Genomic DNA, 22,386 nt, shown 5'->3' with positions numbered 1-22,386 from the left:
AGCAAGGTAAGTTTATTTTTAGCCCCGTTATAATATAAAATTATTTTTTTCAAAAATTTAAATTATTGTTTAAAATAGTTATTTAATGTAATTTATAGTTTATTTAAAAAGTGTGATTTAAAAAAAAAAATTATTTGAAGGTTTACTGCTATTTTGGGCCCGTAGTATTTATAAGTTTTGACAGGTCTACCTGTCAATCTTTTATGAATGGGCTTTTCCCTCCATGGCTCACGTGATCCCAGGGGATGCATCGCACTAACTACGCCTCTGGGACACGCAAGCACAGCGTGCCGGCGGCTGGGCCAGGCCCCAGAGTGGAATTCCACGGGGCCCTACAGCTCACCTGCCGGCACGCAAGGTAAGTGCAGGTCGGGGGCTTATACCCGCGGGAAGCCCCCGACCCGAATTTCTGGGCCACTATGCTTTAGGTGATTGTTAGACGCCATAGGGCAGAACTTCCAATTGGCAAAGTTAATTTGCCAACACTTAACACTTGTACAATGGTCTTATGTGCACTACTTTTATGCAGCTAGTAACCCAGATAAACACCTGCGTAAAATGGCACAATCAAGAATATAGTGTGAGCATGTTGAGTTTTTATACGTGAGCTTTGCTGATAAGAAATTCTACCCTCAAGACCTGTTTATACAAAGATATGAGATCCAGAGTAATGACTTCGCCTCACTTTCTATTGGGAAGTAAAGGCTGCAGCTGCCTCTTTATTACAATAGGCATATGCATAGTTATAGCATGCATTTGTAACATTTGCTGCAGAATGTTGCAATTGTTCATTATTTTTACTTTGAAATATTTATGTGCAAGATATAAATTAACCTGATTTCAGATTCAGATGCTACCATTTTGGTCACAATTGAAATGTCTTTTTCAGGAGTTAGTCCCTAAAAAGGCGAGCAAATGTTAATTTGATCACTGTATCTTGTTACATTTCATATAATTTGCCAATATAGTGTTTAAAAACATCAGAGACCAAATCCTCGCAGAAAATATATTTTTTTTGTTAGGTGGATGTGCGAAGCTTTCACTTGGGTTTAATTGAAATCCTTGAAATCCATTTCAGATTTAATTCATATCCAGCATTTACAGTAAACTCAAATGATCTTTATCTGTGGTTCCTCCAATGGCTCAGCAGGTTCATTCAATGAGTAGCTGAGCCATACAGACAAGGAAGATCCCAGGTTGGTGCTGATTTAGTTGATCACAGCTGGGACAGTATGAGGAGCACTACAACTGACCTCAGTACTCCGGGATAATGAGACCTTTGTTTATACTTTTATGGCCTTGCTGATTGTGCCAAGTTATCAGTTATGTTGTGTGTGGACCAAGATATAATGGGAACTGAATTATCATCCCATTTTATATTGCAGAACCTTCAAGACATGGTTCTGCTGATCTGACTTCCCGTGCCCCTCCCTTAAAGCCCCCATATTTACATTCCAAGGTTATTTTAACAGCAGCTGGCTGAAAGCGATGTCAAAAACTTTGCCACCACCAAGCTAGTAGATTGAAATGCTCCAACTTGTCCTTGAACAGAGGGTGAAGTTGTTTCAGCATCACACATTTATACATAGTTCACTAGCCAAATGTAAGTTATCAATTATATTTGTAAAAGTGGCCATAATGTTGTTGGATTGTCGTAAAACCCCAACCGATTTACTAATGTCCTTTTAGGGAAGGAAATTTGGCACCCTTACCCGCTCTGGCCTATATGTGACTCCAGTCCCACACCAATGTGGTTGAATCTTAATTGCCCTCAGAAGTGTTTTCGTAATCCACTCAGTTGATCACACCACCTCGGGATGGGGAATAAATGCCGGCCTTGCCAGCAACGCCCACATCCTGAGAATGAATTTTTTAAAAAGCCAAAGGAAGTCATTTTTTAAATGAATGATTTTAAAATAACTGCATGCACTCATGCAAAAGTGGTTTACACACACAGGTTTTTTTTTGGAAAAGCTTAAAATATAATTTACTTTGGCTCCCATAACTTCCCCAAAGGCTGGGGAAGTTTTGTACAAGTGAGTGATGCTGAAACTGCTTCAGTCCCCATACAATAGTGAGCAGGAGTTCTTCAGCTGCTCAGCCTGGCAGCAAGCAGGTTTCTTTCGACTCTCTGTCTTCATTTGCAGTACCACTTATATATGTTTATATACATAGTCAAAAGTGGAGGGCCTTTGGAAGTGAGAATGGTTGCCTTCGACTTTGGTTTCCATTGCATGTTTGCTGCTGACCTAAGCTGTGAGTTCTGCTTAGAGGATATTCTGATCTTATACCTGACTGAATTCAGATTCTAGAATAGACCAGTTACAGTTTCCTCTAATGCAAAGCACAGGCCAATATCCAGGAACAGTGCTGCAATAAATTAAACTAGGGGTGTAACTGGCACAGTATAGATGTTTTAGAATTAAAACTTTACTGACACTTTGATGAAGTGTCAAATTGTTTATTGGCAAATTCCCCAAAAAATTGATTCACAGAAGTTTCAGAAATTCAATTTCTAAGTACAGTATTTTGATCTCCAAGTCACAGAAATAGCAATTGAAAACATAATTCTTCTTCGATCTGTATCCTCCCCGCTATAGGAGTATAGCCTCTATTGATAGGTCATGGGGAAATCATAGCATACATTTTATGATTTAACATATCAAAATTAATGATCAGAAATTTGCACAGCCATAAATCAGATGCACTGACTTCGGCAGCTAAATTCCTGATATGTGTTCATGTCACTCGAAGCTCAACACCAGAAGTGCCAAATTGCAAAATGTGCTCTCGTGCTGAGCATGCATACAAATATGTTGTCATGACACTGCAAGTAGGTAGTACTGTACTGTACTTGGTCTCCTACTTCTGCATTGTATGAAGCACCAGGACCTATGCCATAATGCCAGTTTGTTTAAGCCTGAAACTAACAGCTAACACACTTAACATTATCGTTCCCTCCCCCAAAGCTATACACCTGCAGTGCTTGCGCAGACAGATAGGTGTGTGTTGTGTTGTGTGTGTGCTTTGTGGCGTGTGTGTATAAGTCACTGCTGTTTATGTGTGCTGAGTTATTTCAATTTGTTTTCCCAAAAAATGATTTACTTTGGCTCTGATAATTTACCCAATGGCTGGGGAAGCTCTGTACAGTGACTAATACCAAAACTACTTTATTCCTTGTACAATGGCAAGCTGGAGCATTTCAGTCTATGAATCTTTAATCTGTAAGATCCACTGTTCTATGACTCTTTCCTTTCTTTGACTGCTTGGTTTTTTTTGTTAATTCCAATGAAAGATTTCAATGATTATTAAAACACTTTTCCTGCCAAGTTGGTCTGCCTACTATTCCTACATCAGTAACAGAGTGTGCCATATTAATACATTGCACCAACATTCCCAACCTTTCAAGAACATTTTGCTGCAGAGTGAAATTTCAGTTCCCTATCCTTTTCAGTTCTGGGGCCCCTCTGAGGGTGCTAAATTGTAAATCAATATTTTTGGATCTGTGCTCCCAGTTCTTGTTGCAATAGCATCAGGCTTCCATAAAATTGTCACCATTGATAACTATCGCAGAATAGCTATTCATTTTTCTCTTCATTGGGTTTGATTTTGTAGTAATTGATTGATTTATGACTTGTATAGTGTCTGTGTCATTTTTGCAGTCTCACAGCAGCAAAAATTAGTCCTTACAACAATTTGCTAATCCTAAGGTTTATTATTTGAACTATTGTATTCCTTCATTCAGTCACATAATGCAACAGCTGCCATTATGAGCCCATCATCATGGTGGAGATTTATGAACTGTAGCCATGGTAGACTTATTTACATACATGTGAGGGAATACTAATGGAATTGTGAGATTCCTAATTGTATTTGTACAATACCACGGAAAAGCTGTTGCTGTTTTTTTCTCACCGTCCAGGAGACTGACAAACACTATAGAATTCTGAACTGTACCTCAATATAAACACTGTGAGGCACCATGACGTCCTTGTGATTCTACTCAACTAATTAATACTATCATCAAATCAGTCAGTAACTAATGTGCAAATGGCACACACAGTTAACACAGCTCCCTCATTCCCACAGACATATACATCTCCTCAGCTTCCTCATTCCCACAGAATCACACACAAACATATGGCACAGTTCCCTTTGTTCCCACAGACACACATACCACAAGATTTCCTTGCGCCTACTGAAAAAAAGCACTCCATTCCACTCCTGTTCTGAACTTTCCTTGCAAATGATACATTACAGTGATGTTCCCAGCATTTATTTACCATCTACTGCTTAAAACAGTCTTGGATTCTGCAACACAAAAAAATTGTAAAAATAAAAATAATCTTTTTTGAGTTATGAAGGTTTTATTTATGTCGGATAAGTCAAAAAAGTAAATCGAGGGACAGGATCTAATTTTGTTTTTGTGTTTACTACTTGTGACTTTGTAACTCGTGAGCTGTGCATTCAGTGTGTACGTGGAAATGGAGCATATTTTATGCTGTGTAAAGTTACCGACAAAGACCTTGAATTTCTAGTCCCAGCCAAAGAATAAGTGAGGTAGATCTTTGGTCGGAGGACCAGAAAATAAGATAGAATCCAGTTCCACCAGGATTCCACCCATTTGTACCGTTAAAAGAAGTTACAGAGGGAGGGTGTGGTGAGATCCTCCACTTGTTGCCCACCCCCTCCACCCCCCACCCATATCAAAGCAAAGTTCATGGGTTACTCTGGAATTTTCCCCAGCCATTCCAACAAAAGCATCCCTCTTTTGATTTCTGACAGCAATCTTAAAAATCCGACTCCGATAAATACAGTGCTCATCTTTTCCCTCCTCTTGTAGCTGTCACTGCATTCCCTATTACCATTGAGTGAGTACTTTAAATAAGTTGCTCCCTTTCTCCTTTCCAAATTTCCAGGTTTCCTCCGCCTACCGCCCCCCCCCCCTCCCCACCCCAAGCACCACCACAAAGTATCTGCACTGCTGCTGGCAGGACTCGCAGACAAAGCCGTTGACCCTGGGGTTTCTGTTAGGGTCAGCATCCTTCGATCTCAGCAGGCAGAAGTTTCAACCATCCACCATCGGGGACCCAGGAATATTTAGCCTTTATTTTTAGATTAAATTTAAAAAATTTGTAAATTAGCTTGAAGATAAATTGTTGTCATACCTGTTAAGTCTCCAACTAATTTCCCCAAATCCCAAATTTCAATCTACTTAAGAAATTATAATTCAATACACATTTGTCCCCCGGTATATCAGTATGTAATATACCCTGAACTGTAATGTAGTACAATTTTCTTATGACTGCCGATACTTAGCACTTGAGACTGGCCCTTTGCAGATACAGTACTGTCAGATTATGCAGCCATGATATCAGAACGTTTTTGTCAAATACTTGATAAAATTATATTTTGGTGAAATTCCAATGTCGTCTTGATTTAGGAAATATTGGTAAACCTACTCTTATCATGGATAAAACCTATCATTCTCGTAAATCTTTTCTGCACACTCTCTTAAGGCCTTCACATCCTTCCTAAAGTGTGGTGTCCAGAATTGGACACAGTACTCCAGTTGGGGCCGAACCAATGTTTTATACAGGTTCATCATAATTGCCACACTTTTGTATTCTATACCTCTATTTATGAAGCCCAGGATCTTGTAAGCCTTTTTAACTGCTTTCCCAACCTGCCCTGCCACCTTCAACGATTTGTGTACATATACCCCCAGGTCTCTCTGTTCGTGCACCCCCTTCAGGATTGTACCATTTAGTTTATATGTCCTCTCATTCTTTCTACCAAAATGTATCACTTCACACTTTTCTGCATTAAATTTCATCTGCCACGTGTCTGCCCGCCCATTTCACCAGCCTGTCTATGTCTTCTTGAAGTCTCTCACTGTTCACTATACTTCCAAGTTTTGTGTCATCTGCAGATTTTGAAATTGTGCCCTGTACACCCACATACAAGTCATTAATATATATCAAGAAAAGCAGTGGTCCTCGAACTGACCCCTGGGGAACACCAGTGTATGGGCTAGAAATTCAGTAGGCTTTGCGCCCAGTTTTCGCCCAAAGAGGGCTTTTGCGCCACTTGCTGAGCTTTCGCCGATATTCAGCGCTGCGGTAATGGCGGCGTTAGCCAGTAGCGCTGCGCCGCCACCGATGACGTCATCGGTGTGCGCAGTGCCCCGCTACCGCCCCGCTACTGGCCCGACCGCCATATTTAGTTGCGGCCGCCTCTTCCGCAGCGGCCGTAAACAGCGATCAGAAAACGGGGCCGTCCTGTAGCGTTAGTGGGGCGAGTTAAGGCGGAGGTGCGGTCGGCCGCTTTTTCGGCGGCCGCCTGCCCGCACCTCCTTCCCCGGCCTCCTCCACCCCCCCCCCCCCCCCCACCCGCGGCATTGCCGGCTGTTTTCCGGGAGCCCGGCACTTCTCCGTGGTGCCGGGCTCATTTGCCGGCACTAGCGAGCGGCGATCTCGCTGTTGCAGGCACCTCCCCCTTAAGAGAGGGAGGAAGGCCTGCAGTACCGCAGCCTGCCGCACCGCAGCGGGTGGCGCTGCGGCACCTAGCGCGCCGATATTCAGTTTCAGCGCCCCAAGCGGGGGCGCCGAAACCCTTGAATAGCGGCCGTCTTCGAGTTGGGGCGCTGAAACTGAATTTCCGGCGGGCGCAAGTGGCTCCACGCGCAGCGGTACTTTCTGGGCGCGAGCGAGCTGGCCACCCCAAACTGAATTTCTAGGCCTATACCTTTCTCCAGTCCGAAAAACAACCGTTCACCACTATTCTCTGTTTCCTATCACTTAGCCAATTCCGTATCCATGCTGCCACTGGCTTCAACTTTGCTGCCAAGCCTATTATGTGGCACTTTGTCGAATGCCTTTTGGAAATCGATGTACACTACGTCAACTGCATTACCCTCATCAAACTTCCCTGTTTCCTCATCAAAGAACTCGATCAAGTTAGTTAAACACGATTTGCCTTTAACAAATCCGTGCTGACATTCCTTAATTAATCCACACTTGTCCAAGTGTCTGTTAATTTTATCCCTGATTATTGTTTCTAAAAGTTTTCCCACTACTGAGGTCAAACTGACTGGCCTGTAGTTGCTGGGTTTATCCTTACACCCTTTTTTGAACAATGGTGTAACGTTTGCAATTCTCCAGTCCTCTGGCACCACCCCTGTTTCTAAGGAGGATTGGCATATTTTGGCCAGTACCTCCGCGATTTCCTCCCTCAATTCCCTCAGCATCCTAGGATGCATCCCATCCGCCCCTGGTGATTTATCTACTTTAGTACAGCCAACCTTTCTAATACCTATTTTATCAATTTTTATCCTATCAAATATCTCCACTACCTCCTCCTTTACTATGTCTATGGCAGCATCCTCTTCCTTGGTGAATACAGATGCAAAGTAATCGTTTGGTACCTCAGCCATACCCTCTGCCTCTATGCGTAGGTCTCCTTTTTGGTCCCTATTCGGCCCCACCCCTCCTCTTATGGCCCTTTTATTATTTATATGCCTATAGAAGATTTTTGGATTACCTTTTATGTTGGCTGCCATTCTATTCTCATACCCTGTCTTTGTCCCTCTTATTTTCTTTTTCACTTATCCTCTGACCTTTCCATATATAGCCTGATTCTCAGATGTATTTGCAACCTGACATCTGTCATACGCGCTCTTTTTCTGCTTCATCATATTCTCTATCTCTTTCGTCATCCAGGGAGTCCTGACGTTAGTTGCCCTGCTTTCCCCCTAGTGGGAATGTACCTCAACTGTACCTGATCTATTTCCTCTTTAAAGGCAGCCCATTGTTCCATTACAGTTTTGCCTGCCAATCTTTGATTTCAATTTACCCGGGCCAGTTCCATTCTCATCCTACTGAAATTGGCCTTCACCCAGTTAAACATTTTTACTCCAGATTACTCCCTGTCCTTTTCCATAGCTAATCTAAACCTTATGATACTGTGATCACTGTTCCCTAAATGTTCACCTACTGACACTTGCTCCACTTGACCTAACTCATTCCCCAGAACCAGATCCAGCAATGCCTCCTCCCTCGTTGGGCCAGAAACATACTGATCAAGAAGGTTCTCCTGAACACACTTCAGAAATTCTTCCCCTTCTCTGCCCTTAACACTGTTACGATCCCAGTCTATATTAGGATAATTGAAGTCCCCCATTACTACTACTCTATAGTTCTTGCACCTCTCTGTAATTTCTCTGCAAGTTTGCTCCTTCATATCTTTCCCACTATTTGGTGGCCTATAGAATACACCTAGTAGTGTAATGGCATCTCTATTATTTCTTAATTCTAACCATATAGATTCTGTCCTTGACTCCTCCAGGACACTCTCCTTGACCAATACTGCCACCCCACCTCCTATCTTTCCTTCCCTATCTTTCCTGAACATCTTATAACCAGGAATATTTAATACCCAATCCTGCCCATTTTTGAGCCAAGTCTCAGTTATTGCCACAGCATCATATTCCCATGTGGCTATTTGTGCCTGCAGCTCACTGACCTTGTTTACTACACTTTGTGCGTTCACATACATACACTGTAAACCCATCTTAGAACATCCTGTATTCTCTCTTAGTTTGACCCCACCTAATACCTTACTATTTCTTACTTTAGTGCTCTCTGCCTCTCCCAATCCTTTGAGCACTTTATTTCCCCTCTCTAATGTTACATACTGGTGCCCATCCCCCTGCCAATCAGCTCGTTCCCTGTTTGTGACGTCACTTTAGCTGTTTTGCAGTTGTTGCTTTTGTTGTTGTTGTTTTCGCTGGCAGTCCTCTGCCTCTTCGCTGCCACTGCTGCTCCAGTCTGCGCTCTCTCTGGGCCGCCTGCTCAATTTATACTCCGCCTCCTGCTGTCCTGTGACGTCACTCCTTTTTTTTTAAGCCACTTCCGCTGCCGTCGCTCGCGCTCAGGTTCCCAACAAGAACCTGAATGCACAAATTCTATCCTGGATGATTGGCACAACCCATGATTTCTATAACATCCTTTCAAAGCATAATTGTTGCCTACCAATGCATGTTATATTTGGCAATCAGTTTGTAAGTTATTCTTTTTGTGTTGCACTAATTCTCCCTGTGCCAACTCTGAGCCATAGGACATTTCACTGTGGTAACTCCATAGCCAACCAGCCAGTCTCACTATACTGCAAACAGGGAATAGCGGCTGTCAGTTTATTAACAGTCTCGGGTGACCTCTGCTGAGCCCACTTTTACATTTACTAATTATATATAGATTCTCATGTAATATGTAACTGGCTAACCACTCAAAAACTGATCATCAGTTTGGTTGACCACTTATTACAGTAGAGTTCTGTGTGTTTCAATGTGTTTATTTTTGATGAGAAAGAAAATAAATCATAGCTTAAAAAAAACTTTGGCTGCGATTTCGCCTTCCGAGGCGGGTCCAGGGCAGCCGGGGTCGGGAGTGCGGTCCCAGCCCGCTGCCTGCTCCAGCTTGCTCTGTTGAAGTGATTTTACGATGATTGGGCTTGTCAAGCCCATCCAGCGAGGTTCCCGGCCAATTAAAAGGAAGCGGGTCTGATGACGTCATTTGATGACGCGTCAACAGCCAGTTTCCTTAATGGGGCCATGTCCAAATTAATTGTGACAGTTGTGCTGTCAGTGTTCTACAGCATTGAGGTGCTGCAAACACTGACAATCACTGCACAGAGGTACACGGCTGCACCCAGGCTCTCCCATGACTCCCTCCATATGCTTATGGAGGGAGTGACAGTATGCAGGGAGGTCCTCTTCCCTTCCAGTGGCGGAAGAAACCTCCCCAGGACACCAACGTAGCCTGGTTGCACATTATACAGGAGGACACAAGCAGGGGTGTCGTCAGGAGGACCTGGGTGCAGTGACACAAGCCTTTCAATGATCTCAGCAGATCACGAAATGTAACTGACAAGCCACACTCAACCTCATCCTGCTGTGCCACTCATCAAATCCCCATCACTCTGCCTTCCCTACCCTACTTCTGCACATCCTTATTCACACCAACTTACCTTGCACCTCCACCCATTCCTCTCTATCTACATTATCACATCCCCATCTCACAAGCCACCCCTCACACTCACCCTCATCCTAGTCCAATCATACCAACTAACAACACACAAGGGTAGGCACTTGTGTGTTTTAGCCAATGTTCATGTGAAGTTTCTGTTAATGTGGTGTCAAACATTGAAACCCTTACTTTCAACACTTTGCGTTCTTGGACAGATTTGTGTGCATCTTTGGAAGTGGCTTAGTGAGTTGCAGTGAATGGTGAGACATAACGGTACCCCCGCAATGGTGATGAGTGTGAAAGGAATGGCTTGGGCATTGTAGGGATGCTTTATGGTGTTGGTGTGGGGTGGTGCCAACCTGGCACATCATGTGTCAGCCAGTGTGTGCAGCGTCAAGTGAAGTAAATCTGGCCATCCCTGGTCTCCCGGACAGCAATGTGGTCAGGTGTTGATGTCCCCTGTCCTGTGCAGCATCAGTTGGTTGCAGAGAAGGTTGGTGTTGATGTTGGTGCTGCTGGTGTGCCCGGTGATGCTAGTGTTGGGGCTGATCGTGGTGGGATTCTGAGGACCAAGGTGAGATTTTTTCAAGGGCACCGATGCTGATGGAATAGATGGTAGGTGCGGTTGAGATGACAGAAGCGATCTGTCAATGGTGAGAGAGGTTGTTCCAATGAGGTGACACTGGACAGAGAGTTTGCTCCAAACACTTGCTAGCTGCATAAAGCTCAATCTGTCTTCCAAATGCAGTAAGCAGCAGCTTCTAACCTTGGAAAGTGAAGACCTATGAAATGGGAGCTTTTATAGACCATTTGCAACTGTCAACTTAGTAAATCATCCCATACTGACACAACACCCAACCTCCTTACCTGATCCCTGAGCAGTGGGGAACCCATTGGCGACCACTAAATATCTGAAGGTAAGCTTAAAATAATACTTAATTGGCTGTTAACAATGCATTTAATTATGTCAATTGCCTCCCCGCCACTTGGTGTTGGTTCTGTTCAGCGCTGACAGACCCGACACCTGGGAGACTAGCGTGGAGGCAGGTTCCCGACCCGCTGTCAATCATTTCAAATTTCATAGCTGACCCGCCTCTGATCCCGTTCTCTTAGCGCCGGCAAAATTCAGGCCTTTATGTTTGATGAACATCCAAAAAAATCATCCATTTTATGGTGAACAATATTATTCCCCGATAATAAATTGCAGAAAAATCTAAACATGCAATTTTTACTAAAAAAAAGTTGTCAGGCTGATCAAAGAATTCTGAAGTGGTTTTGTTATTTGTACTTGATAGTTCCAACTCAAGCAACAAGCACCAAAAGATAAAGTGATAGTCACAAATCACTCAATACAGTTGAGAGGTTACAGATTTTGAACACTTGCTCTGTTTAAAAAAAACTGAATACTTGCTGAAACACGTTAAGTCCTATAACATGTAAGCAACACTGTGGAGTGATTTAATAAAATATGAATGGTTTTATCTTTGGAGATAGACTTTGAGTAAAATAAGTATTTGTTCCAATTAAATCCTTCAAAATAAAGAGCCATATAGATATCTGGTTGGGAACAGGATTGAAGATTATTAGAATACGTGTGGAGAGAGATTATCAACACTCCATGAAACTGCGATTCCCATGCTGCTTAGCCTACACCTCTAAAATTGACCAGAGTTGATTAGTCTAGATGTGTTGACAGAGGAAAACTGTGGAGTTTTTCTTTTGGGATCAGGGGGGTTATTGATACAGAGCTTTCTCTTTGGAAATTAAATGAGTGGGATGGAGTCCTTGCTAGGATGACTGTACTATCTATTACATTACTGAGGAGCAATGTAGAGATAGATGGCAGCTAGCACATTATTTGTAACTTACAAACCTCTGACCTATTAAGGTCATACACATGTGCGATTATTTTTTAAAAGCCTTAGTATCTTTTTAATCAAACTATTATTGTGACCACTTTGCAAAACCAAGAAGGAAATGGCCTCTTTAATATTACTGCACCATGTGAGGCCATTTCCTCCCTAGTACACAAATGTGCAGATGTGAAAGTGTGGCAGAGACTTAACATTAGTTGATTAATGTCTTTCAGTGGCATAGAATGATGTTTTCAGCTGCTAAATAAAATGTTCCTAGTAAGACATGATGGCATTGCTTAAAAAAAAACGTTATCAAAATTATCATGCAAGTTAAACTAAATTGTAGTCAAACATCATTATTACAGTTGTGTGGAAATCATCATCAGGATTTTTTTCCTGAGGTTCGAGTTCCTGAGCCTGCATTTACGAAGCGTCAGCCAAAATCAGGAAAAATGGAAGTTTGTATTAGCAGTTTGTTAAAATGATGTTTCACTTTAGGTTTGGTTGCAGGAAGGATGTTACGTGTTGCTATCTATGTGTGGTGAAAAACAGTTGATTTAGGTTCCATTGTACATCCAGTTTTAATCGTAATTATAACTTGTATTTGCTTCATTTAGCAGTGAAGAATCTGTTTTTAGATTTAAATTATTCAATCAGTCACATTAATTTTTGTGATATCCTTAAACATCGGAAATGTGACATAAAACAGAAAATGCTATAAATGCACAATAGATCAGTCAGTCTGGAAAGGAGAAAGATAGGTTATATATTTTGGGTGGAACATAATATAATAACTGAGTTTTTAATTTATTTGATTGGATATGCAAATTGAAGACTGTCAATCTGATGGTAATATTTTAACAGGTAGCAGTGTGCTGAAAGGCTATTGTGCAAAACCATAAGAATGACAGGATTTAATAAGTTGAGGCACTAAAAATTTTGTCGTTCTATCTTCTATAGTACTGTATGTGCTTTCACTGATACTATAAATGTGGTTCTAAAAACCATGGTTTGAAAGCATTATTAACTATTTTCCATTTATAAAATTTACAATGTGCTCTATATCATGGCATAAGTTGGAGATAGAACGAATTGTGGAAAAAAAATCTTTAAATATGCTAAATGCAGCTGCCCGGAAGAGACCCCTTTTTTTCCTGTTATAAAGCATTATTTTTCCATCAGAGCTCTCGAGTTGATGTAATCCAGTTTCAAAGTGTAATCATTACTGCTGTATTTTCAATTATTTTTGATAATGAAGTTTTCATTATTAATTCATTTTATTATTAAGTATGGCATCAACCTAAAACAAGCTGGAGTCATAGGCACTCTTTTTGAAAGATATGCCAAGAAGAATTGCAGATAAAACTAGCTGAACTCAGCCCTTTTCACGTAGAATAAGTGGAGCTGCAGAGCATGCTAAGAACAGAAGATTACAAAATTAGAAACGTTACAGATTTAAAGGTGCCATAGTTGCAATTTATGGAAGAAATGAAATTGTGGTTATTCCTAACTCAGAAAAACATCCAGAGCTATTTGACACTACCCATTTTGTACTTAACCTGATATTGCTTTCTGAAGATAGTCCTGCCTCCCGAATTGTTTCCTGTTTGGTATATAAAAAATAATGCAAGGAATAAAGGCCTAGAAATTCAGTTGCGTTTGCGCCCAATTAGGGGCGAAAGAGTGGGTTGCGCCGGAAGTTGCGTCGCGCCCGAAATTAGGTGGGCCCTAACATCGGCGTTAGCCGGTAGCGTTGCGCCGGCACCGATGACGTCATCGGTGTGCGCAGTGTCCCGGTACCGCCCGAAACCACGCCGATCCCCATCTTCACTGGCGGCCGCCTCTTCCGTGGCGGGCGCTAACAACATCGGGAGACCGGGTCCTTACTGCAGCCTTAGCGGCGCAAGTTAAGGTGGAGGTGCGGGGCAGCCGCTTTTTCGGCGGCCACCTGCCCGCACCTCCTTCCCCGGCCTCCTCCACCCCCCCCCCCCACCCCCCCGCGGCATTGCCGGCTGGTTTCCGTGGAGCCCGGCACTTCTCCGTTGTGCCGGGCTCTTTTGCCGGCACTTGCAATCGGGGCTCCGGCCATTGCAGGCACCTCCCCCTTAAGAGAAGGGGGAGGCCTGCAGTACAGCAGCCTGCCGCACCGCATCGGGTGGCGCAGCGGGACCGGGAGCGCTGAAATTCACTTTCAGCGCCCCAAGCGGGGCAGACACACCCTGTACCAGCGCCCGGTTCCGCTTTGGGGCGCTGAAAGTGAATATGGGGCGGGCACAACTGGCTCCGCGGCGGGCGCAAAATTTTCGGCGCAAACGTGCTGGCGGGGCTATACCCAATTTCTAGGCCAAAGCCTTTGAGCAAATATTCTGCTTACACTTCAGAGGGATACTACACGTAACATGCAGCAGAATCAGAGGCTGATTAGATCTGGTTATAACATTTCACAATGTGTTTAAGTGCAGTTTTAGTACATTCTGGAGTTAGAGCACACAAATGTGTCTTCTCTGTTATATGTTACATTTTTATCATTAATTATTCCTGTCCCTTTGTATTATCCAAGAGATATTAATGTGGCAGAATTTCAAAATTCAAATGTTGGCGTAAAAATGTATGCTATTATATTTACTTTTTGAAATTCCAACCACATTAGTGTCCAGATAATGTGCACCGACAGAACTAGTTAATGGAAATGCCACATGTAACAAAGAATCTTAAATTTGTACCGACTGATCCTAAACTCTCACAGTTGCAGGCAGAATGTTGTGTTTTCTTGTGTTGGAACTTTCTTCTGCAAACGGCGGTTGATCCTAGATCAATTGTTAATTTTAAATCTGAGATTGATAGATTTTTGTTAACCAAATTAAGAAAATGTGGCAACGGCGGGTATATGGAGTTAGGTCACAGATCAGCCAATACCTTATTGAATGGTGGAACAGGCTCGAGGGGCTGAATGGCCTACTCCTGTTCCTATGTTCCTAAGTGAGCCCTGTTCTGTTTTAGTGTCCTGTTGTCTGACGCACAAACATATCCTCGCTCTCTGACTTCTATATATAAAAAAAGTTACGTTTCCTCCTCCTCCTCCCCTCATGTGTATATATAATGTCAATATTTTAGTGACCATGTTGTCTACATCTGTTATATTTTGTGTTCTATTTTCTTCCAGCAAATTCTATTAAAGTAGAAACTCCGAGTGATGAAGAGAATGGGAGAACCTGTGACACAAATGGTGAAGAGTGCGCTGAAGACTTGCGTATGATTGATACTTCTGGGACTAAATTGAATGGACCACACAATGGCCAAGGCAACAAAGCATTTTCTGGAGTTGGTGGCATTCGACTTCCAAATGGCAAGCTGAAGTGTGATATCTGTGGAATAATTTGCATTGGCCCAAATGTCCTCATGGTGCACAAACGTAGCCACACTGGTAAAAACAGGCACCGCTTTTTTCTGTTTTTTACCTTCATCACTTTCATTTGGATTTTACTATGCCGCATTTTTGCATGCCATTTCCAAAAAAAATTATCATAACTGGAATAGTAAAACGCTTCACATTTAAAATGAGAATGTGATGCAGAGATTAAAGTGAGAGCCTGAAATGCATTTTTAATAAGTTTTCTTTTTTTTTCTTGTTCGTTGCCATTTCTTATTTTTTTTAAGAACCACTGGGAAAGCCACATTAAAAAACAAAATGCCACAACATTCAGAAATCAAATCTGTTTATTCTGAAACTGCTGATCAGGAAGAGTAGCTCTTAACACACAATGATGCAGGCACTCTATTTAAATGAGTTTGAATCTTCATTGTGATGTGCCATTTTGATTTTAAAAAAAATTAGATTTTTCAGATCAAATTGACCCAGCCACTGAAGCGTTGAGAAACTGGCAGGTTTAGTCTGAATGCCTCATGTTATATCAAACCTGCAGCTGGCAGGAATTACAGAACAGTAGCAAAGATACATCTTTTTCTGAAATTCCACACTTAATATATTTAGCTTTTTTTTGCTAACAAATATAATCTGTCTTGCAGGGGAGCGCCCCTTCCAATGCAGTCAGTGCGGTGCATCTTTTACTCAGAAAGGCAATCTACTTCGCCACATTAAATTGCACTCTGGTGAGAAGCCATTCAAGTGCCATCTTTGCAACTACGCTTGCCGCCGTCGAGATGCACTCTCCGGTCATCTGCGGACTCATTCTGGTGGGTATATATGTTGACAATGTGTACACTGAGTTAATCACCAAATAGTCAGAAAGAGACAGATTCATGAAATGAAAGCCAGAAACTAATGTTGCCAATATTAGCAGAGAAATGCTTAGCATGTTCACAGCAGCCATCATTTTAATAGAGGTATTACCTTCCATTAAAATGGTAGGCAGAGGAGTATCATCTAAGCGGGCTAAGCATTCATCCACAAATATCAGCAACAGTAATTCCTAGGCTTATAAGGTATTCATTGATTGTGACTCTTGTCCACATAGTTAGTTTTCTTTTGGTTGCCTCCAATTTTCTGGCACCCTTCACTGAGATCAGTTGTAGTTCTGTTATGGACGCCCCAGCTGAGATCAGATAGCTCAACATAGACTGGGAGCTTGAGCCCAAGAGATTCCTAGTCTATATAGCTCAGTTCCACAGGCAGCTTTGCACTCACCAACTGAGCCATTAGCAGAGCTGTATTTGGTTAGATTGTTTTAGCAATTCTTCATTGGGAATCTGCATCAAAAAAATAGACTTCTGGAAATGTAAATTTAATTTTACTTTATATTTAAAGTTACAATCCTGCAGGCATATCAGTGTTCCATGTTCAATAGAATCATCACAAACATAAAAGCCCTATAATTAACTGCACGATCTAAATTCAGGATTTGGAAGTCGTCACCGCCAGATCAAAGCTGCAGGTTAACTATGATGCCTGAAGTGTGATTGACGCACACTAGAGTATCTCCTATCACGTTGGTGATAAGTTGGAGAATATGGGCTTTTTTAAGTAAGTGGATGTGTTGTGGTATTGACAATGGTAAGTGATAGCAGGGGGTGTTTGGGAGGATACGTTGGTTTTGTGTCCATGTGGGAGACAGTGTGGGCTAAATTTTGCCGGCGCTCAGAGGCGGGTCTGCTGTCAAAATAGCAAAGATTAACAGTGGGTAGGAAACCTGCTGTCAACCCGCCTCGATGCGAGTCTCCCAGCTGTCGGGCCTGTCTGCACAGAACTGACCCAACACCAAGCGGCAGGGGAGACAATTTAAATCATTAAATGGCTTGTTAACAGCCAATTTAATGCTATTTTGAGCCTACCTTGTAATTTGACGTGCTCCCCCACGGGTTACCCGCTGCTCGGGGAACACGCCAGCTCACCCTGTCATGAGTTGAGTCTGCTTTGATTTATCTGATAACCTGACAGCTGCAGAAGTGGTATAAAGAAAACCATGTTGCAGCTGTTCAGTTTTAGAGCTCAGAAACTGTTGGTTACTGCATTTGTAAGACATATAGAGATTTCTTTAGCTTGCAAGTGTTTAGAGCCAACTGTATATCTATTGGCACCTCATTGGAACATCCTCTCTCACCATTGACAGATCGCTTCTGTCATCTCAACTTCAGCTGCCATCTATTCCAGCAACATTGGTGCCCTTGAAAAAAATCACACCTTGGTCCTCCGAATCCGTCCATAATCAGCCCCAACACCAACATCACCAGGCACACCAACATCACCAACAACATCACCAACCTTCTCCGCCATCACCTGATGCTGCACAGGACACAGGGCATCAGCCCCTGACAACATTGCTGCCCGGGAGGCCAGCGATGGCATCACCATGGCCAGATTTACTTCACTTGACGCTGTAGACCCTGGCTGCCACATGATGCACTAGGTTGACACCATCCCACACCAACACCGTGAAGCATCCCTTTAATGTACAAGTCATTCTTTTAACACTCATCACAATAGCGGGAGGGGGGGGGAGTTATGTCGCAACATTCACTGGAACTCACTAAGACACTTCTCAAGGTGCACACAGATCTGTCCAATAAGGTAAAGTGTTGAAAGTATAGATTTCAACGTATGACAACACATTACCAGAAACTTCACATGAACATTGACTAAACCTCTCAGGTGCCTACCCTTGTGTGTTTTAGTTGGTATGCTTGCAGTAGGATGAGGGGTGGCTAGTGAGATGGGGAAGTGATAACGTAGATAGAGATGGGTGGAGTTGCAAGGTAAGTTGGTGTGAGTAAGGATGTGCAGGAGTAGGGTATGGAAGCCAGAGTGATGGGGATGTGAAGAGTGGCACAGCAGGATGAGTTTGAGTGTGGCTTTGCAGTAACATTTTGAGATCTACTGAGATCATTTAAAGGTTTGCGCCACTGCAGCCAGGGACTCCTGATGACATCCCTGCATGTGTCCTCCTGTGCAATGTGCAGCCAGACTGCGTTGATCTCCTGGGGAGGTCTCTTCCGCCCATGGGAAGGGAAGAGAATCTTCCTGCGTGCATATGGAGGGAGTCATGCGAGAGCCTCGGTGCAGCCGTGCACCTTTCTGCAGTGCTTGTCAGTGTTTACAGCACCTCAATGCTGCAGAACACTGACAGCACAACTGTCAAAATCAATATGGCCATGGTCCCTATAAGGAAACTGGCTGATGACGCATCATCAAATGACATCATCAGACCCGCTTCCTGTTAACACAGAAACATAGAAGATAGGAGCAGGAGTAGGCCATTCGGCCCCTCAAGCCTGTTCTGCCATTTAATGAGATCATAGCTGATCATCCAAATTCAGTACCCTGTCCCTGCTTTCTCCCCATATCCCTTGATCCCTTTAGCCTTAAGAAATATATCTAACTCCTTCTTGAATATATTTAATGAATTGGCCTCAACTGCCTTCTGTGCTAGAGAATTCCACAGGTTCACCACTCTCTGGGTGATGAAATTCCTCCTCATCTCAGTCCTAAATGGCTTACCCCTTATCCTTAGACTGTGACCGCTGGTTCTGGACTCCCCCACCATCGGGAACATCCTTCCTGCATCTAGTCTGTCTAGTCCTGTTAGAATTTTATAAGTTTCAATGAGATCCTCTCTCATTCTTCTAAACTCTAGCGAATACAATTCCAATCGACCCAATCTCTCTTCATACGTCATTCCTGCCATCCCAGGTATCAGTCTGGTGAATCTTCGCTGCACTCCCTCCATGGCAAGAACATCCTTCCTCAGATAAGACGACCAAAACTGCACACAATACTCAAGGTGTGGTCTCACCAAGGCCTTGTACAACTGCAGCAAGACATCCTTGCTCCTGTACTCGAATCCTCTCGCTATGAAGGCCAACATACCATTTGCCTTCTTAACCGCCTGCTGCACCTGCATGCTTACCTTCAGCGACTGGTGCACAAGGACACCCAGGTCTCGTTGCACTTCCCCTTTTCCAAATCTATTGCCGTTCAGATAATAATCTGCCTTCCTGTTTTTGCCACCAAAGTGGATAACCTCGCATTTATCCACATTATACTGCATCTGTCATGCATCTGCCCAATCACCCAACCTGTCCAAATCATACTGGAGTTTCTCTGCATCCTCCTCACAGCACACATGCCCATCCAGCTTTGTGTCATCTGCAAACTTGGAGATATTACATCTAGTTCCCATAATTGGCCAGGAACCCCACAGGGCAAGCTTAACAAGGCCAATCTACGGAAAATCATTTTCAGAGAGCAGCTGCAGACGGGAGCGGGACCGGAACCCGCCAACCAGCTCTCCTGCTGCCATCCCGCCTCCGCAGGGAAAATCCAGCCCTGTGGTACAGTTAGGGGAGGAAAGTATTTAGAATTTTGGGGGTATAGGCTGTTGGGGTATAGTGTTACACGGGTAGGATTTGGGATGGCTAATAAGTAGCCGTGGTATATAGGGGGTATGATTAAGAAGTTTGCAGATGATACTAAAATTAGCTGTATGGTTGATACTGAAGAAGGAAGCTGTAGACTGCAGGAAGATATCAATAAATTGGTCAGGTGGGCAGAACAGTGGCAAATGGAATTCAATCCGGAGAAGTGTGAGGTAATGCATTTGGGAAGGGCTAACAAGGAAAGGGAATACACATTAAATGGTAGGATACTGAGTAGTGTAGAGGAACAAAGGGACCTTGAACTGCATGTCCACAGATCCCTGAAGGTTGCAGGCCAAGTAGATAAGGTGGTTAAGAAGGCATACAGAATGCTTGCCTTTATTAGCATGGGCTCTGAAACTTAAATAGAAATAGATGAACCAGAGACTAGGGAAAGGCAGTCACTCTGGGATACGAAAGAAAGATTATCAACATTAATATGTATATACCTGAATGCTAGAAGCATTAGAGATTAGATTATGGCTGTTCTGTACCTCAATTCCATTTACATGCCATAGCTCCATACGCCTTGATACCCTTACCTAACAAAAATCTTTCAATCTCAGTCTTGAAAGCTCCAATTGTCCCAGCTTACACATTTTTGGGGGAAGAGAATTCCAGATTTCTACCACCCTTTGTGTGGAGAAAGTGCTTGCCGATTTCCCTCTTAAATGGCCTAGCACTAATTTTAAGGTTATGTTTGCTTGTTTGTAATTCCCCCATCAGAGGAAATCGTTTCTCAGTATCAACCCTATTGAATCCTTTTAACATTTTAAACAGCTCAATCAGATCATCCCTCAATCTTCTATACTCAAGGACTACAGGCCAAATTTATGCAACCTGTCCTCATAATTTTCTATATTATGCAGTACCTCACAAGATCACAATCATAAATGTTATGAGCAAAATTGTATACGTTTATCAATGTTATGAAAGCTGGATTTTTTTTTAGCTTTTCTAGTGTTTTTCTCTGAAAATGTAGCCTATTTGCATTAATGGCCCAGAAATTCAGGTCGGAGGCATCCCGCGGGTGCAAGCCTCCGACCTGCACTTACCTTGCGCGCCGGGCCGTTGAGCTGTGGGCCCGCGTGGGTTTCCGATCCTGGGCCTGCTCCAACTGCCGGCGCGCAGTGCTTGCGTATCCCAGGGGCGCAGTTAGTTCGATGCGTCCCCTGGGATCACGTGGGCCATGGAGAGCCAATGGTAGCAGGGAAATGCCCATTCATAAAATTGACAGGAAGAGCTGTCAAAACTATAAATACTATAAGCCCCAAAACATCACTAAAACTTCAAATACATTTTTAAAAAAACATCACATTTTTAAAATAACATAAATTACATAAAATAACTATTATAAACAATTTAAATTTTTGAAAAAATTAATAGCATTTTCTAACGGGGCTAAAAATAAACTTACCTTTCTTTAAAGTATTTAAAAATAATAACCTGTGGAAAAAATGCTTTCATTTTAATTAATTCACCACTTACCTTGTTAAAAGCAGGCCTTGCACCTGCTTTTTATATGTGTAACTTCTGGAGACTTACCCTCCCGGAGAACCCTTCAAAAAAAATGTAAGTTCCATGCGCACGCGCTGCCTCTCCGGCGTACGTGTTTGACCTCTGAACCCTTTCCTTTAAGAGAATGGAAGTTCCGTTTTCCCGCGCATGCGCAGTGCATGCACGAATTCGGCACTTCTGTTGGGTCTATGGGTGAGTACGCCGTGCGTACTCACCCGTGGAGACCCAAATTTCTGGGCCAATAATTTTTTTTAAATGTCATTAATGTTAGAAATGGTAAAATACACAAACCATTATTTGCTTCAGTATTCAGCAGTGAATCACAAACTGTTGAGTCTGAGTTTCAATGAAGATAATGGGCCAGAAATTCGTGACCAAATGCGTGAGTACGGTCTGGGTACTCACGCATCTGGCCGTTGGAAATGCCGGCGTTCAGCATGCACAGCGCATGCGGGGAACGCCGGCATTTCCAGTCCTCGGAACGAAGGGGTTCATAGGCACAGCGCGTGCGACTGCACAGGCAGTGCTTGCGCAGTGAACTTCGTCGATTTCATTCATGGATTCAGTGAGGGTAAGTCCTTACAAGTTACACTTGAAAAAAGCATGTGTAAAGTTGTTCCAAGGCTGCGGAGGAAGATATATTTTATCGTGGAGCTTCTGAAAGGCAATATTTTTGTTTGGGAAATGGAGGGAAGTTATTTTAAGAAATTTTAAGTAAGTTTTAAAGTTTAAATTTTTTTTTTTTAACGGGTTTTCAGAACGGTAGGTAGAAGGAGCAATTGTGGCTGTGTGAATTGAATGTGAAAATGAGTGTTCTAAAATGAGTAATGTAACATTTCCAGCACTTTTAAGAAAGAAACTTTTCATCAGTAATAAGTAATTATGTATGTATGTCCGCATATATTCCTTTACGTATATGTATGTATGTTTTATATTCCTTTACTTATGTGTATGAATGTATGTTTTTAATTATGATTTTCCAATAAGTTACTTTCTCTGAAAGTCATAATTAAATAATACATTCATACACATAAGTAAAGGAATATATACATAGCACGCAAAGGAATATATACAGACATACATACTTTCAGAAGCTCCACGATAAGAAATATCTTCCT

The 22,386-nt window shown here is 42.7% G+C and overlaps 1 protein-coding gene across 6 annotated transcripts in view; it reads left to right on the top strand.

Annotated features, from left to right (window-relative positions):
• The window catches only part of ikzf1 (IKAROS family zinc finger 1 (Ikaros)), a 104,206-nt gene that overhangs the window by 54,973 nt on the left and 26,847 nt on the right, over nucleotides 1-22,386 (top strand). For 5 of the 6 annotated variants that reach the window (XM_085988131.1, XM_085988128.1, XM_085988132.1 and 2 more), the window contains exons 4-5: nucleotides 15,045-15,305; nucleotides 15,908-16,075. In XM_085988131.1, the coding sequence (XP_085844257.1) occupies nucleotides 15,045-15,305; nucleotides 15,908-16,075 (429 nt within the window). The remainder of the gene's footprint in view (nucleotides 1-15,044; nucleotides 15,306-15,907; nucleotides 16,076-22,386) is intronic. The other variant, XM_085988129.1, reaches the window with a different exon arrangement.

Source organism: Somniosus microcephalus, chromosome 5, assembly GCF_052327205.1.
Source record: "Somniosus microcephalus isolate GS21.2 chromosome 5, FLI_Smic_1.0, whole genome shotgun sequence".
Taxonomy (NCBI): Eukaryota; Metazoa; Chordata; class Chondrichthyes; order Squaliformes; family Somniosidae; genus Somniosus; species Somniosus microcephalus.
The sequence above is the reverse complement of the archived record's forward strand: the minus strand, read 5'-3'. Positions and strand labels throughout refer to the sequence as shown.